Source organism: Pleurodeles waltl, chromosome 8 (genome assembly GCF_031143425.1).
Source record: "Pleurodeles waltl isolate 20211129_DDA chromosome 8, aPleWal1.hap1.20221129, whole genome shotgun sequence".
Classification (NCBI taxonomy): Eukaryota; Metazoa; Chordata; class Amphibia; order Caudata; family Salamandridae; genus Pleurodeles; species Pleurodeles waltl.
In genome coordinates this window covers 73,687,518-73,705,967 of record NC_090447.1, presented here as the reverse complement: position 1 = coordinate 73,705,967, position 18,450 = coordinate 73,687,518, and the positions used below count along the sequence as shown (strand labels likewise).

The 18,450-nt window shown below is 45.4% G+C and overlaps 1 protein-coding gene across 11 annotated transcripts in view; it reads left to right on the top strand.

The window, feature by feature from the left end:
• Positions 1–18,450, top strand: part of NUMA1 (nuclear mitotic apparatus protein 1) — a 443,588-nt gene that overhangs the window by 192,759 nt on the left and 232,379 nt on the right. For 10 of the 11 annotated variants that reach the window (XM_069203745.1, XM_069203751.1, XM_069203749.1 and 7 more), the window contains 2 exons: positions 1,503–1,643; positions 16,058–16,195. In XM_069203745.1, coding sequence (XP_069059846.1) covers positions 1,503–1,643; positions 16,058–16,195 — 279 coding nt within the window. The remainder of the gene's footprint in view (positions 1–1,502; positions 1,644–16,057; positions 16,196–18,450) is intronic. The other variant, XM_069203747.1, reaches the window with a different exon arrangement.

The following is an 18,450-nucleotide window of genomic DNA, read 5'->3' as shown; positions in this document are numbered from 1 at the left end:
CTCCAAACCTTTGTCATGCCTCAGTGGGAACAAAATCTGATACTGACCATTCTTAAGTGCTTGCCTTTCAAGCCTATAAACAGTTGCTCTGTTGCTTCTGACAATAAAGACAGTTTTTCATATCGCCATCACTTCTGGGAGCCATGTAACTGCGCTACATGTGCACTCTTCAGCCTCCCTTCATTGCGTTCTACCCTGGTAAATCGGTGCCTAGCACTCGGACAGCCTCCATGCCAAAGATGGTGTCACCCTTCTGTGACCAGCAATCACCCTGCTAGAGTTTTTTTTTCCTCCTGCCACACCCCTTGAAAGAGAAGAGGCTCCGTCAGCTTGGCCCTTAAAAAAAACTTTGAATTACTACATTGATTGTAGAAGAGACCATTGTGTGGATCAGCTCTTTGTGGTGTTTACTGAGAACAAGAAAAGCTTGTTGGTGCAAAAGTGGTCTTATTGCCATTGTATCATTGTGGGTAGTCCTCTTCATTATAATTCTGCTATGGGCAGGCTACGAAAACGTTTCCCGGTTCATGCCATCAGGGCCAAGGCTGCTACAAGGGCACTGGCAAGGGATTTGCCAATAATTCTGGACGTCTGCCGTGCTGTGATGTGGGCATCTGTGCTCACGTTCACAAAAGACTAATACTTTAATAGTCTGGTCCTACGGAAGACCCTATTTGGCCTTTACCACAGGGGTGTAGCGTCCATTGGTGAAGCAGGTGCAGTGCGCTCCGGCCCAGAGGCCAGTGAACCCTGATTATTGCTGTAATTCGAACAGCAGGCAGGAGGTTCATTACCTTCCTTGCACCTAGGTCTCATGACACACTGCCTATGTGCTGGTTTGGCAAGATTTTATTTTATTTTTTATCTGCATGCATTCATCAGATCTTTGGAGGGACTGCTTTGGCACATATTGTAATGGTGAGGGATCTGCGATTAGTAGTACTCATCAACGTTCAAGATGTGTGGATTGTGCAGGTAGATAATGATCCACTCTAAAGATTTCTGCCAAAGGAAAGTCCATAGGTCTCAGTGCATGAGTGTAAGATGTTTCTCAGATGCTTACGAGCAACACTGTTCGTACATACATGGTTATACTTTGCCTCTTATTGGTGGCTTTGCCATTTTGATAAATAGTTTGTCCTGTTGTGCAAGCTACTAATATATGTGGGTGTTTAAAATGTTTAAGCCTTCAGCTTTGCAGATGGCATTTTTCACCTGCCTGTTTTATGTTTTATGTTTCAACAAATGAAAGCTTAGGTTTCCGTAATTTACCAAAGATTTTAAGCCACTACTTCAGTCTTCAATTTTCTATTAAAACGAAAATCAGACACCCTGTGTACTGTTATGCACACACGTAAAATAGTGTTGTTTTGCACAAATATACGCAACTTTAGGAGAACCGCTTCTCTGTAAGTGTTACTTCCTAAAAAAAATGAGGTAAGAATAACCTGCAGTGCAAAACAAACTTGTCTGTAATAAAACTGTTGCTTCTATTGATTCAGGTGCGTGAAACTGAAAATCGCTTAACGCGGACTAAGGGTGAACTAAATGATATTTCTGATGAATATGCAAAGGCTCATCATGAGTGGAAATTAAAAGAAAAGCAGATGGAGTCAGACCTTGTCATTGCTCTTGATGAAAAGGTATGCACAAACATCCATTATAAGCCGTGAGCTTTGCCCGTGCTTATGTTTTGCTTATATATTGCTGAAAGAAGATGTGTTATTTAAAATGTGTTAAACTTCAGCCACATAATTGGTGCATGTAATGCAAAAACATTCAGTGAACGCTGCATGTAAAACTTTGCTAAGCTTGCTTATAAGAATTTGGAAACTACTAGAAATAAGTGGTCGAATACCTGTATTTCATTGACTGTGTAGAAGACATTTTATTTTTAAAGCCTTGGTGTAAAGGATTTCGTAGCTGAGATGCTGTTTTAATAGTTGGTAGACCACGTTCTCCTCTAACTTGCACGTTTGTTTTTGTTGTGTGTAACTCTAGATATTTAAACTGCTAGACATCTTTATAACATCCTCCCATTGGCGACTTATAGCTTACTTGCACCTTACCCATTTCAATGGATTAGTTATTAGTTTCCTTTTTTAATCCAGTACTTTCCAACATATGTCCCAAAATGCATGTAAACTGGCTAACAGTACTCCTATCGGCACCAGCTGCCTATCGTGCCTTTACTTATGCAGGGTAAAGGGCATGAATACTGACCTAACGGTCTCGTAAAAGACTTGGTACAGCCCTTTGATCTTGCCTATGATGTTCTAGTGGTAGATTGTATGCTATGAGCCCCAAACCTGGACTAGACTGGCTCCTGCTCCATGCCAGCACAATCCAAGTTAAGCAACATGAAATGTATGGCCACTAGAACTGGCACTCCTCCACACCACTTGTATGAAATAATTACCCTAAATGAACAGTAGGGAATTAATTGGGCTATTCTCAGACTGGAAGCAAAAAAAAAACCTGGATAAATGAGATGACAAGACAACCAGCCTTCTCTGTCTTCACCCCCAGACCTGGTATAACATCCTTATCACCAGAACTGACCCAGCACTTCAGAAAGGAGTCTGAGAGTTTTCTATTTCTACTACTTCTATTTCTACCACTACCCCGAGGGGCCACCCAGCGCTAGAGAAAAATCTGTTACATGGCCCTGAGCATACACGTTTCCTGAAAAGAGCAGTCTTTAATCATTTTCTGACTCTCAGTTCCGACTCAATCTTTCAACTCCACTGGCAGAGTATTCCAGAGTTTGGGAGCGAGGTAACCAAATGAATGTCCCCCAGCCTAGGGTTCACAAACAGTTGGTGGTAAGGTGAGCGCAATGTTTTTTTTATAGGGCTTTAAAAATCTCTTTCAGCCAAGGCCCCTTGTACTGTGCTCGAAGAGCAAGACAGTGACTTAAACTGGATTCTTTTTTGTACTGGAAACCAGTGCAAGGCCGCTGCGTTCGATTGGTACTTGGGAATTGTTTGTAGGGCCTGAGCTGTGGCATTTTAAATTATCTGGAGTCTTTTCACAACAGATTTGGAGCTCACCAAATATAACAAGTTTCCATAATCTATCTGTTATGTTTCCAGAACCTACGCAGCTACTCTACGTGAGGGTTCCGGAAACCATCTTAACAATTTTCAGTATCCTGAGTAGGTGGTAATAGTTTGCCTATTTTATGACCTTGACCTCCACAGAAAGTTTGCTTTCGATCCAAAATCCTAGGCTCTAAGATCTCTGATTTAGGGATGGGCTGTAGGCAGAGATTGTCCTGCCAGCCCAATTACAGCCAGTGAGCAGGATTATTTCTAACGCTACCACTTCTGTCCTCTCTCCGTTTGATTTTAGACTGCTCGCAAACATCCAGTCTACTACCTGCTTTAAGCAGCCGTTAAGTTGGGTAGACGTCTTTACCTTATGCGGAGAGAGGGGGATGACGATTTGTGCGTTATCTGCGTAGGACACAATTGAAAGCTCATAAGCATGCACAATCTCTGCCAGCGGAAGAACATAGAATTGAAATAGAGTGGGGCTTAATGACGAACCATGAGGAACCCCACATTTTAGGAAGTGAAGTTTGGACAGCTAGGTTTCTTCACCTACTTGACAATGTCTATTTTCAAGAAAAGAGGCAAGCCACTTAAGCGCTATCACCAAGATACTAGTTTCTTCCAGCCTTTGAATTAGGACAGGATGGGAGATGGTATCAAAGACTGCATCAGATAAAGTAGGCTCAGTGCTGCTGTCGCACCTAGCAAATAGGTAACTCTGCGGGAGGGGCAGTGCAACTTTGAGCCTTCATCAATGAGCCATGTTTCAGTAACACACATGACTGCTGGTTGCTTATCCTCCAGAAATGTAAACAGCTCCAAGGTGTGTTTTAAAAGTGATCTGAAATTACTTTCCTTCCCTCTGGCCTAAGCCAATATTAGGTAATTTTAAGTTAGTCACATTAAGCTTACATTCCCCACATGTCTGTTAGACCTCGCTCTGCTCAATTGTATGAGAGCATGCACTGCTTATCGGCTGATTCAAAAGCTGCGACTCATCTGCAGAGTTACTTACCTTCCTTCTAATGACACGAGTAGGGGTCATGGCCCCTGGTCCGGTCAGGAGTGGACAGGCACAGGCGGCATTGTGTTTTCGCACACCTTTGGTATGCCAGCAGCACATCCACACTCTGGTGCACATTAAGTAGTCGGTCCGGAGTTATACAATACGGTGCCTGTGAATTTCTACAACAGGAAGTTTGCACTAGACGCGGCCAAACCATGCATCTAAGCCTGAGTCTTGATTTCACCCCTCGTCCCCACCCATCCATAACGTGCATTGCCAATTCAAAAGTAACATTTAAAAAGATGTCTATTTTAAACTTACATGCGATGTAAACAGTATTAGCAAAACAGTAGCAGCAAAGTAACAGAAAAGTAAAAAGATTTTGAAAATTGTATTTCTGATAGACTTAAAATTACATAATTCTCAGCTTGTGCATTTCCCCAGCTGGAAACTTTGGCTACTAAGTAACTTGTGTGGCTCCAGTTCGGATCTATCCTGCCCCGCATGTGACATCAGGGCACCCATATATGCACTACCTCTGTGCACTGGTGCCTGTTCCATTTTATCTAGTCGTTAGAGGGGAGCTGGAGGAACTAAGATCCCCAAGAGGTAATTACCAGAATGACCCTCATCAACCAGGAGAGCAGAGATAATTACCTGGTTTTCCCCAAAATTAACAGGACTTAGGAAAAGGATTGTGCAAGACCCAGACCAGATTAGAAGAACCTGAAGGTGGATTCTGCCAGAAGGAGGACCTGCAAAAGAAGGGGGCCAAGTCCAGTTCATGATGGAGTGTTTGGTCGTGCCAGGAGCCGCTACCCACGCTTCTATGGATGCAGGACCAAGTCGATGGGGGAAGATGACCAGCTGTGCAGTACAGGTGTTAGAGGAGTCCCTGAAGTGATGCAGTCCCACGTCGGCTTTCTGGTTGCAGTGGGTCTGTGGTGCTGGAGAACCACCCAAAAAAAGTTGCAAGGCTAAAGAACACCCGTAGGGCCCAGGGGACGCGACCCATGGAGGGAAGTCCGGTGTGCCCCTCAGCAGTCAGGAGAGTCACCAGAAGCAGTCACATCCTCCACAGGCAACCCACTGGCTGAAGGCACAGGAAAGTCGCAGTGAGGCTCAGTCAGCATGCCAAAAGAGTCCAGTTGCTAGAGCAGCAGAGAGGAGTCTGTTCCTGGCAGGACGATGTGTTTGGGCTGGGGCTACACGGAGCTTGAAGATCCCTTTGATCAGGAGCAAACAAACTTTGGTAGCTGCAAGAGTTGCGGTGCACAGGGGTACTGTCCTGCCAGGAGAGGCAAGGGCTTACCATCTCCCAAATGGCAGAGACGACCAAGGGGACCACTCCAGACCACCACCTGTGATGCAGGATCCATGCAGTTCCGGAGAAGAGCAGAACCATGCAGCTGGTCATCGATGCAGTTGGTGCCTGCAGATGCAGGGGAATTACTCCTTCACTCCTAGGGAGATTCCTTCTTACTTTTTAGTGCAGGCTGAAGTCTCTTTGACCTCAGAGGATGCACAACTAGGGAAATGTTGCAGTTGCTGCAAGTCGCCGGAGAAACAATGTTGCAAAGCGGAGTTGTCACTGAAGTTGCAGATTGTTTGTTCCGGAAGAGTCCAGTGGCCAGAAGATTAAGGAAATGATGCAGAAGAGTCCTGGTAGAGTCTTGCATATCGAATCCGACTACCCACCCAAGATGGGAGAACCTAAATAGCACTGGAAGGGGGATTGGCACCTAACAAGTTGAGCACCTCTCAGGTGGGGGCTATAACGTCACCTGCCTGACCTGGCCACTCAGATGCTCCCACGGGCCTGTGCAGATCTTGGATTCAAGATTGCAGAACCAAATGGCCATGTGGGTGAGCTCTGGGCACAACCCTTGGGGTGGTAACTCCCCTTTCCTTTGACAAGTTTAACAGACCAGGGACCCTCGACTGGTGCAAACAGGTTTATGCAAGGAGGGCACCAAATGTGCCCTTCAAAGCATACTGGTGGCTTGTTGAGGCTACCCCTTTCAAGCCGTGTAACAACTATTACCAAGAGGAGAGGGTGTTACCTCCCTCTCCCACAGGAAATTCTCTGTGCTGCCTTCCCCTGCATGAGCTGGTCATGTCTGTGGGGTGGTAGTGCGGGCTGCCCGAAAAACCAATGACGACTGGTGGGAGCAATACCGGGAGGGAGGAGGGAGGATGGGGGGGGGGTCCTTTAAGGAGCCCCCAAAGTCAACGCAGTCATGCCACCAATACTGGCATTAGTATAGGACTATGCTTCTGACATGTTTGACATCAAACATGCCCAGGTTTGGTCTTAGCATTATATAGCTGGACTTGTGGCCAGTACATGGATAAAATGGCTTCTCTGCACTTAGGAAGTCCAGTGTGTTAGCACTGGAGTTCGTAGGGGCACCTCTGCTCATTCAGGGATGCCCTCACACACAGGGACCTGCACCCTGCCCTCTGGGCTAGGAGGGCCTTTTATAGGGCTGACTTACATTGACCTGGTGTTAGTGTCCTTAGGTGAAAGGATGTCTGCACCTTTTCACACAGGCTGCAATGTTAGGCCTGCAGACACATTTTGCAGGGGCTCCCATGGGTGACATGATACATGCTGCAGCCGATGGGGGACTGCTGGTGTCCCAATGCCCTCAGTACCTAACTACCATATACTAGGGAATTACAAGGGGACACCAGTCTGCCATTTGTGAAGTGCACAAAGGTCCAAGGTAACCACATTTGGAGGTAAAGAGCACAATCACTAGGGTCCGGATTAGCAGGATCCCAGAGAAAACAGTCTAAGCGCACTGACAGGCAAAAAGTGTGGGGGGGTTGGGGGGGAGGGAAACCATGCCAAAAATAGGGTTCTTTCCTACACAAACATACAGCAACGCTGGCTGTTTTTTCACCATAACATGAGTCTCCTGAAGGACTACTATGTCAACCCTGTGGCGGTGCAAGTAAGCCAGTACTTGTCTAGTCTTGCGGGGCTTACCAACAGCCCACACATACTATGCTTTAAGGTTCTCAGAGGTAGTAGACTTATACTCTGAGGCCATCAAGCTGGCGGTGGCCTCACTTCCGTGACTGTGATGTGCAGCTGCCCTAGTTGTGGAATCATTGTGCTGCATTGAGCAATTGCAATTGTCCTCCGCCACACGAACAAACACAAGCCGCCTCAACATGCCGGTGAAATATTCATGCCAAACTTTACCATGATAACTTGTCCTTAAAGCTCTATAGGGCCATGTATAAGCATGGGGTAACCGTGTCAGAAGGACTCCCTTTGGAGCCACTTGCCAGACATACATACAGGCATCACAATCCGTAGGAGCCAGTAAGGTCGCCGTATAATGCTCAGGTTATAGCAAAATAAGAAAAAGGACAAGACATACAATGGCATCATATAGCTTTGAAAAGTATAATGCACGAGGCTGGTGAGAAGACTTCAGCTAGTATCTGGGGGACCACTGTGGTTAACTGGCTACACAGAACCAGGAAGATGAGAATGTCAACAAAACTTAATGCTCCTGGAGTGGTGGGGATTTACTGTTCACGGGCACCTTTGTCGGGTGGATTCATTGATTCATTCTACATCACTGAGTTTTGCATCCGGGGGGACTAGCCCACAATGCCGCCGCCCCCTCCGCCTTTCTTTTTTTCTTTAACTTTACATAGGAAACATGAAACTGACTCTGGGCCGGAAAAAAAAATGTTTTTTCATAGGTGATCCTCAGGCATGTGAGGAATAGCATTACGTAGGGGATGCGTTCCTGACATTTTGCTCATGATCGGCTTGTAGACACTGTCTTGCACTTTTTGGGGAAATCTGGATAGATGGCTATTCTGGTGCGCTCGTGCATAAAGGTCTGTCTCTCCTAGGCCAAGACACAGGACCGTGTTGCGATCCCAGTGGTTTAACAGGATGGCTGTAATAGGTCTTGGGGGGGAAGCATTAGGAGGTGGAGGGGCCACTGTGAGCCTGTTCCAGGGTGCAGAGTGGAGAGAAAGCATCAGCTCTGATTTTGGAATCCCACCAGTCACTGGTTACTACACCGGGGATAGGGTATCAAGATCTTTATTTTTCACCTGGATGACATGATAGGCCTTTTGCATGTTCAGTGTTTCTTGGTGTGCTATTTGTGGTGTCCTCTTTGGAGGATATGAGAGATTCTGTGACAGCAATGCTTTTGTCTTGCTTTGCAAGTGCAGAGGCCATTGTGTTGTTGAGTCAACACGGTGCAGCGCGCACCACAAAGGAATATGCTACTGGCATTGCAGTCAGTCATGAGGATCGTTCCGCTACTCTTCAGTCACCGACAGGCATCCCAGTGGCCAACTGGGGACTCTGAGTGAGCAGGCAAAGCAGACCCTCTCTAGGTCAGTCCACGCCACAGCACCATGCCGGGGCCCCCAGCACAGTCTGTTGTTGTTGCTCTCGCCTTGTCACATCCCACACCCGCAGATGATGCCAGCCTCCGAGCTCATCATGCTGGGCCAGGAAAGTGAATTATAGGGCCACTCCAGTGTTGATTCCAGAATCACCAGCAAAGTGGGGGAGGAAGGGCATCACACTAGTTAAGGGGATAGATTAGAAACTAGTCTCTGTATTCTCACCTGATACTGCAGAATGCTGCAGCCTGCAGGCCACAGCAAGCAGTGGCAATCTCCCGCCTGTCTTCACCCTGCAGCAAGTGTGGCCCTGAATACCTCTCAGGCTGCTGCCGCCTCCTTTAACTCCCATTGCTTGCCAGCGCAGCACTCACAGGCCTACTGCTCATTGCGTCTGGGCGGCCTGGCTGGACCCAGTCCGGCAAGAGGGAAAGATCAATCGGAAGCCGCACAGGGAGCTCAAAGCAATTTCCCATCTTGATCAGGCACTGCATACCATCTGTTTAGTTGATGCAGGCGGTTTTATCTTGTGATGCCACCTGTAATGGGAATATTTGGCAGGATTATTGTGCCCAGCGTTCAAATCTCTGCAGCCATCTTCTAGCCAAGCACTCTGTTTATTTCAGGAGCAAACTGATAATATCTGTGCTGAATTTCAGGTTGACAGTTCAGCTTCATCCACCACTGGCATCTCAGTAAGCAATAAAGCTTCCAGCCTCAGGCTTATTTCTTTTAAGAGCGTTTCCTTAGAAGCTTCAACCCATGCTTCTCTGAACAGCCTTTCAGGATCACCTTTAGATCCCTGTACCTCTGTAATTCTATCTAAAGCCTTGCATCCTTTCAGTTATTTAATGCACTTTTGAATAATTCACTTCAATAGGCTGCTGTTCCCTAAGAACAAGCATACTTAGTGCCTCTCCCCAGGAAAGGAAAAAAAAAAGCCATCAGAGGCCTTTAGCAATACAGGCCAGATTCCATGTTTCCTGCACGGTCTTAAGTGCTTGAATTGAATCAAATAATTGTTTGCATGACTGTCTGGATTCAAACTGTTAGAACACCTAATCTGTCCTGCTTAAAGTCTGTTTTTTTTTATTTAGTATTAATCAGGGGTGCGCAGCTATAGTGGTCCTATTAGATCTCTCTGCAGCCTTTGACACTGTTTTTCACCCTAAACTGGTGCAACGCTTAAGTAGCAGTGGCTTTGTTGTCCTTGCTGTACAGTGGCTTAAGTCATTTTTATCTGATGGTTTTCAATCATCTTCCTCCTTAATCAACTGCTCCAAAGCTCCTGAGCTATGGAGTTAAACATGGCAGAGGCTTGAGCCTCACACTTCAGCGTTTAAATGCCCCCACCCCACTTGCTGTGATGATTCTGATTTTGGAATATAAGGTAGTGTTGTATGTTGATGGTACTCTGCTATTGCTGTCCTTCTCAGAGGCTAACAGTGCACTCCAGCACTCTTTCCAGACCTGCCATGTTGAGAGTATCTGACTGGATGAGGCACAGCTGCTTAAAATCCAGTCCCTCTAAAGCTGAAGGTCTGCTCTTTCATCGTTCTCCTTATATCTGTTTCAGTGCCAGGTGGCTTTCAGAGCTTAGCCCCCAAGGAGGCTAGAAATCTTGGAATTAGGCTTGATGAAGATCTGCCCTTTATGCTGCAGGTGAAGGCGGTCACTGGTTCCTGCTGTTCTAAAGCATCTAAATTATTCTGGAACCTGTATTGGAATTAACTAGCAAAACGTCTGTTCACTCTGATTACCTCTCACCTTGACTATGCAAAAGATCCCCAGTCAGGAATCTATTTCAGGACACTTAAATTCCTTATGTTTGCTTCCTGTATGTCACCATATCAGTTCAGTCTTGCTAATAGTCTCGACATCTTTTACACTCTTGTAACCAGCTAGCAGTGCCAGTACGTCTGTCAGACAGCTCTGGGCTTTACATATGGCATATTTATTCTTTCTTGGGCTGATTGCTTGTCTGGTCTTCTTTGGGGTTCGTCTTTGGGTATGTCCAAATTTAAGAGACGCATAAGAAGTCCATGCTGGCCTTATCCCAGATTCAGCACTCTCCTGAGTTGTTTTTTGGGCATCAATGTGCCCCACTCCCTGGTTCTAGTCTCTCACCGCAGAGATGATTCTACAGCTGAACCACTGCACCCTGAATTTGCCGGTCAGTTGGTGATGCTGAAACTGTTTGAGGCGTTCAAAGAAGCCATGTTGGAGATATTTGCCACCCTGTCTGCTCCCTCTGGTGGGCCTACATGCCCCATGGATCTTCAGATTCTGCCATTTGGGTAACTGGTGGCAGAACTTCCCACTGTGCAATGTGGGCCTCGAGGACCAACTGCAGGCTTAGCTCTGACTCTGAAGCAAACGCCACATCCAGCACCACAATCCATGCCCGTTCGTGCTGCATCAGTGCTGCCACAGACGCTGGAGGACAACTCAAATCCTGTTGTCATGTCTGAGGTTGCGAACTGGTACAATCTCAGAGCAACAAATTCCCACATTCCCACAAAACTGTATCTTTGCCTAGAGGTTCACTCCCAAAGCTCAACAAACTTTTTGGCATGGAGTTTTACTAAAGCCAGGCAGCCTTTGAAAAAGATGCAGATGAACTGAACTCACAATAAGATGACAAACAATTATATCAGGATCGACAAGCCTGTGGACTGAGCTCTTCGCCTGACACTTTATGGGTTGTACCCCTCCTGCCTCAACGTAAGAAACCTCCTCAGTTTGTCACCATCAGACGGGCATCTGAAATCCTGAACTTAAAATTGCTCTATGTCAAAGTCAGAATCGATGTACTCAAAGAAGTCCAACAGCCTAGGCAGAACATGTTGTTGCCTTTCAACAAAGCCTTGACTGATACCTGCTTAGCCAACTAGGCAAAACTTTGTTTTTGCCACCTGTAAATGGTGAGTTAACATGTGTCACAGACTTAACGGGTGTCGCCTCTTTGGGGGAAAAGGCCAACTCTGCTCTAGAGTGTTTCAAAGTAGAGCGGTAATATAATCCTTCAGTCTCCCTAGTCAGACAAGGAAGAATCCCCAACAACTTTTGCCTTTTTCGAGGCATTGAAAGGGATTTTGCTCACAGGCAGTGCAAATGCCATCTACCCAAACAGGCACCCCAGTCTTTTCAGGGTCAGATTAGCAGGGTCCAGCAGCAAACATCCATGATTGCAGTGACAACAAACCTCCCAGTCTTTGCTCCTCTGGCTGCAACCTCCGAGGCGCTTTAGTTTGCCCATACAGGTACATGACCACCTTGTGGGAGACAAAAGTAGTCATTTTCTCCAAGGGTTGCAGTCCATAACATGCGACAGATGGGTCCAGCAGATAATTGAACAGGGCTACAATCTGCCATGCCTTTCTGCCCTTTCATATCTTCCACCAAATCAGAGCTCGTTTCAGAGGACTGTTTGTCCACTTTGCTACAGGACATCCACGGTTTTTGGTGAAGTGAGCCATAGAGATAGTGCTAGCCTTGGAGTTTGGAATTTGGTGTTACTCCTGTTAATTGCTAGTGCCGAAAAAGGGCAGAGGCCTGTGTCCTATTCTGTTATGAATTTCTTTGAGGCTGTAGGAAGCTGGCTCTCCATATAGTGCAGTAAAATGAAGTGCACTGTGCAGAGTCTCCAGTGGATCCTGAATTGGTATTGCAGAGGCAAACGTTCGTAGGACTAATGCTTGTTTTGTGGTAGTGTGGGCGAGCATTTAGGCTCATCAGCAGGTAATGCTAAGCATTTGTTATACTTGGAGGCAATAAATGAGACACACACACTGAATAAATCCGAGACCAATTTAGAAAAATAAGTTTTTTTTTAATATGTTACAAACCCAAGAGTTCCCTCAATGTTATCCTATAGAGAAAAACAATGTTTAGCAAACACAGGGTTAACAACAACAACTTACGACGAGAAGCTCAGGGAGCAAAGGTATTTGCTGGGCACTAATCAGAACTACACCAACAGGTCATACCAGGTGGCCGTCCGGTTGCAGTAAGTCGTCAGGTGGCCCATTGGTTCTCTATGGTTGGACCTCATGACAAACAGGCTACAGTCTCTTGCTAGGAAGCCAGTTGGGGGACAAAAAGCTGATAGGTAATAGACCTGGGGTGCTCAGGGACTTAGGTGCATCTTTGGTTCTCTTCTCCAATGCCCAGGTGCAGCGGATGCAGGAATGTCTTTAAGCGTCTGGTTTTCTCGTCTTGGAGCACTCGCGGTCAGGGTGTCCTGCAGGTTGAGGCTGCAGGCATCGTTGGGGAGTCTGGAATGGGTGGAGCCAGGGTGGACTCAAGCTCAGGGGAGCCAGGGGAAGTCGTTGACACCAGTGATACACCTCAGATGGGGTTAGGGGTGACCTGTGGTGGCTGAACTGGTCATGATCAGTCAGTCAGCACACTAGTAGCTGATAGGTTTTCAGGGGGCACCTCTAAGGTGCCCTTTGTGTGCATTTGTTAATAAATCCATCACTGGGGTCAGTGAGGGATTTTATTTTCTGAGATGTTTGATACCAAACATCCCAGTATTCAGAGAAGCCATCATGTAGCCAGGGAACCAGCAACGACCAGTATCCAGCACATGCATTTAAAGTGGATTCCCTGTTCACTTACTATGTCTCAGAATCGACCAACATAGCAGGGGCATATCTGCTCATGCATATATGCCCTCACATGTGCCTTGATGCACCCTGCCTTAGGGGTGACTTACACTTGGCACGTGCAGTGATAGGGTACCTGGCACACAGCGATGTGTATGACAGGTCATGTTCTCAATTTAACCTGCATTAACACACACTGTCAGCAAGGGCAGTACTGTGTGGGTTTTGTGAGTGGTCCCTGTGGGTGGCACAACTGATGCTGCAGCCCCATGGGACCTTCCTTAGTACCTCATGCCCTAGGTACCAGGTGTGCTTTTTTACTAGGGACTTACAGTGATATCTTAAGAGTTAGCCAATTGTGCAAAACAACCGTGTAGTTTTGGGGAAGAGATCTGGTGCTTGGGACCTTGTTAGCAGGGACCCAGTGCACTAACAGTCGTAGCCACATCAGAAACCAGGCAAACATGTGGACTAACCATGTCAAAAGGATGCTTTCCTACATGGACCTTTAAGGGATCTCCCTGACATTAAACCATTTAACAGTGCCTTAAAATGCAAGGGCGGATTAGGTCAGCCGCTACCTGGCTGACCACAAATGTCTTTGTCTGGATGTGGTGTGTGGCACCTTCGCCTGTTAGGGACCTCCTTGCTTGCATCCTTTTGTTACTGCTGTGAAGAGTATCCCAATTATTGCACACTAGATTTTGGCGTAAGTGGTCCTTAGGCAGAACACTAGCCTTCTGTATGCCTCTTTACTCACAGCTTTTAATTCTGAAGACCAGGACAGACCGGGCATGTCATCTAATTGTTCCAGACTTGGCCAGGAGAATGTGATTCCCACCTTTTGAACCTGCGCATTTTTTTTTCTGGAGAACCTCCTGTGCAAGCAACAGGGCAGGATTCCACACTAGTGTCCAGAATATACACCTCTTTGTGTGGCATTGAACAGCAGCAACTTACTGGCTTCAGTTTGCTGAAGGTATGTAGTTATGTGCCCATCTACTATATTTATTCTGCTGTCTGGCTGATGTATGTTGCCTAGGGTTAGTCATGTAGACTCTTTAAAGACCGTTATCTGATTATTCTTATTATTTTTTTATTTTTGGGGGGGGGGGGGGGGATTTTTTTTTTTTTTTTTTTTAAATCACCAGCCCAACAAAATTTGCTGAGGGTTGTATAAAATGTAATGTTCTTCCTGGCTAATACACACTCGTTTACTCCAGTTAATGGAAATATTGAGTTCCAAAACACTCTTATTATTCTAATATCGTGGAGTAATCCACTCTACCCAGGGCTGCAATGGACTTTCCTCCCAGGTGGTGATCGACATAGCAACATGTGGGAAGATGGTTCTGCTATTTAGTAATAGAGATCACCAGTGACCGAAAATACTTTTTGGAGTGAAACGTAATCCTGCTTCTTAGAGATACCACTATCTGCTGGAGCTAACTCCCACTGTCATTAGCTGGAACCTCTTTCTTTAAGATGATTAGATTAGATTCTTTAAACCAGGGATAACACTTGGTATCAGAGCTCTGAGGCCTTTTATAGGCAGGCTAAGACAATTGTACATAGATGTCACTAAGATATATCAATTAAGACATGACTGGGCAAAGAATTTCCATACAAGGCTCTTATTCAGTCAACCAGTATTTGTAGAGCACTGCATTATCACCCCTGGCTTTTATGCGGCGCTGGTCTTGAGTTTCTTTCTGAAGTCCGTAAGGGAGGAGGGTGCTCTGAGGTTATGGGGCAGGTCGTCCAGTTCTTGGTGGCAATGTAGGAGAAGGAATGGCCACCGCTGAGATGCATTTGGGGTGTAGGTGCGAAGGTTAGTGAGGAGGAGTGCAGGTGTCTAGTGGGTTGGTTGAAGTTCAGTCAGTGGTGGATGTAGTCTGGTCCATGTTCGTGTAGGCCTGCATGAGGATGTTAAACTATTGGAAGCTTATAAAATAGTACTAAATGACTGGGTATACTCCCATTAGCTGAACCATCCGTTAGACTGAACATCATGGCAGTGCACCTAAAGACCTTCATACTTGATATGAGACCAAACGACTTGCAACATGCGACAGTCATGGTATTCTCTGCATTGGAAGGGACAGTGGGTGGGGACTGCCTCTAAAGAACAGCAACCCTGAAAGCATATAAAAAAATGAGTACATCATATTTATCACAACATAAGGAGATTTGATTGGACCTACTTGCATAGATACCTTTTCCAAAGCTCAAAATGCATTTGAACTATTCAGTTCTGCGTACTTTAAGTATTTAGAAAATCAACATGCCCTAGTAGTCATCTGTGAATTGGGAAGAAGTTTCAGACCACTCTTTGAGGCAAGGTTCTTGATGGATGAGAAGTGAAGGAGTATAGTTTGAAACACGTACATAACATGAAGAATAATCTCCTTGAAAGAGATTGGCACATTTTAAGGTCGTCATACGAGATCTAGCATTCCACAAGCATTTCTTGTGGCTTCAGTTTTTTTTTTTTTTTTGACTGATGTTCAGTTTGGACAAGCCGTCCTTTGTAATTTGTAAGTTTGAAGGCTGTCCTTTTTTATGCTGTCACCACTTTTAGTCACCTTATTTAAAAAAAGCTATTTTCTGGTAATTCAAGATTCCTTCACATGTACTATCCGTGTGCTTCTCTGACACTTCTAATGCTTACCAGATTTTTGCTGCCCGCCTACTTCCTCTTGGCAAAAAACGGATTGTTATTTTGAACCCCATGGGAGAATAGAAGTTTTAACTGACAGCTCAGCTGTCTATTGTTCCAGTGCTATATTGGGCAACTGTCCTTGGCTATTAGTAGGCTTTTTTTTAATGTAATAAATTCCTTTCCTGCGTGCTTCTGATATTGTTTTCATAATCACACTCAATGTATTGGTTCGGGTAAGTACTTAAACATTTCTATAGATGTAGGGCTTTATTTTCCAAAGTTTTCTCTTGTATAGAAATATAATTATTTTTCTGCTCTTGATTCTTTTCAGAGAGGCCTGGAAGAGTACATTCTCATCCTGCAGGGTAAAATCTCTTTGCTCGAAGATCAATTGGAAAAGATGGCAGAGTGCGCTACACAGGAGAAAGGAGAAGTTATGGGCGATATCCTGAAGGTACAGATGCATACTGTAGGTGGATAATTTTAACTTATAAATGTATAGCATTGACATGGGGTGCATGGGGTTTGTGGCAAGGGAAAAAGGCCATAAGGACAAGATGAAGTATAGTATTGACTACCACTGTTTAGTAAAGCTTGTATAAATTAAGATGAACATCTGTGTATCACAAAGAGTAATATTGGATTCCAGAACACTTATCTGGACTTCTCCTCTGCACAAATTCTACAAATTCTTCTTCCTTTTCTGAACTTCAGTCTGGTGCCTTTGTGCTTTGTAGTTCACAGAAATGTTTCAAAACATTTTAATCAACGCATTGAAAAAAACACTATATGTTCCTTCCTTCATAGAATTGGTTGTAAACCCCAGATTTGATCTAATCTGTTTAATTTTCTCATCAAACACGTGGGTTGCAAACTGGCCTGAGCTCATATTGTTGGTGTTTGCTCTTTTTGACACACCTTTTTATTTAAAATGGCTGCTTTTCAGCTTGAGACTTTTTGCCAAATGGCTTCACAGAGGCACCCTTCCCACTTTGTCTCGTTTATCTTCGAAAATATTGCTATGCATGGACTGTACAATGAACCTGTTAAAGTATAAAAGCTCCTTTTAATGCCCATCAAAGTTTTGCAAGATAAACTGTTTTCTAGGATCATACGCTTTGCACACTTCTGCATCTAGTGTTTGTGCCCGAAAGCATCTTTGTTTTCCTTCAAAGACCTTCAGTTTGTGTGTGGGAGTTGACATATGTGGAGCCTCTGTAGGATGTTGACCTAAATCCCACAATGCCCATGTGCGTTTCAACCCTCTTAGATTCATCTTATTTTCCCCGGTTGCGTATGGAGATGTTTGCATCGGAGAGCTCCTGACATTTTTTGCGATGATGATTGTCAAAGTCCTGAGAACATTTGAAAGCGGTTGAGAGAAGAACAAAGATTGGTGCTGGACACTGAGGAGAGATTTTCCAGGGTTTTGTCTGGGAGTTTTGGCAGGGGATCCCAGGGGTTCCTCTGCGCTATTTTAGAGTACGAACTCACTCCTCAAGTTTTGCGTTTAGTGCCAGTGAAAGTTCGCCCTCGCTGATTGACTATCCAATCTGTATATTCTGTCTTCCTTAAGACAAAAGTTGGAGGACTGTGTCCGATGGGCGTACTTTGAACCAAAGGCCCAAGTTACCAGGCATAACAGTTCGAGCAGGTTAGACACACACAAATATGGTTAACTTGTCAGATACAAAAGCAGAAGAGAGGTGCTTCTTTGAGGGAGGAGGTGTCACCTTGGCTTCAGAACGATCGAGTGCATAGAGGGAAGGAGGGCGATCTCCCTAGAACAAAAATGTCCCTGTAGAACCTAAAATACCAGACTTTGAAAGAAGAGTGTTGTATGCTGAAATAGAAAACCTAATGAGAATAAGATAGAGGGGCGTAGAGGAAGCTGTGACTCATTTGTATGAAGCAAGGCCAGTTGGTGTTAGTTGACCCACACAGGAAGCTTCAATGACAGAATATGAAGGAAGCACAGAGAAGACAGATATTTGGGGGAGGGTGTAGTGTGTTTCAGCATGGTCCCTGAAGACTTGGAACTGGACGAGCCACACAAAGAAATCCTGTGGGAGGTTGTGGAGAATGACTCACCTCAGGAAGCTAGAATCCTACCCCACAAGACCATATCCTTGCAATGACATTTCCACACACCATACAGCTGTTAGAAAGGCAGCAGAAGCTTTCAGATTGGAAATGGAGGATTCCGTTTCTCGCTATGCTTCCCACCATAGTACAGCAAGGAAGAGAGGTTTTCCCCTAAGCTGTCAAAGGTGGTTACATGTGTAGACAAGTACAGAGGGTCACCCCAAGTAGAACCGGACTCCCTAATTGTGTCCACAGCAATTCAGGGAACCTCTGCCAGAAAGAGTAAATGGATAGTATCTCTAGGGAGAAAGATGGAGAGAGCTGCAGCCGCACAGTGGTGGATTGCTAACTCTAACCCCCTCCTATTACACCAAGTCCACCAATACTGGGAGGACATGGAACACCTTAAGTCCAACATCCCCGTGAAGTAGCACAAAAAGGCTAAAAGTATTATTGAGGGAGGACAGAACTTCTCTAACACCTTCCTAAAGTTAGCCTTTCATGCTGCGGAGACAGCTAGTGGACAGCTGGCCATGGGTTGGTCATTAGGAGACGTGTGGCTGTGAATTTCAGGTTTTAATGCCCGAGGTACACTGCAGTATCATTGATGAGCCTGTCATAGGAAATCAGCTCTTTCGT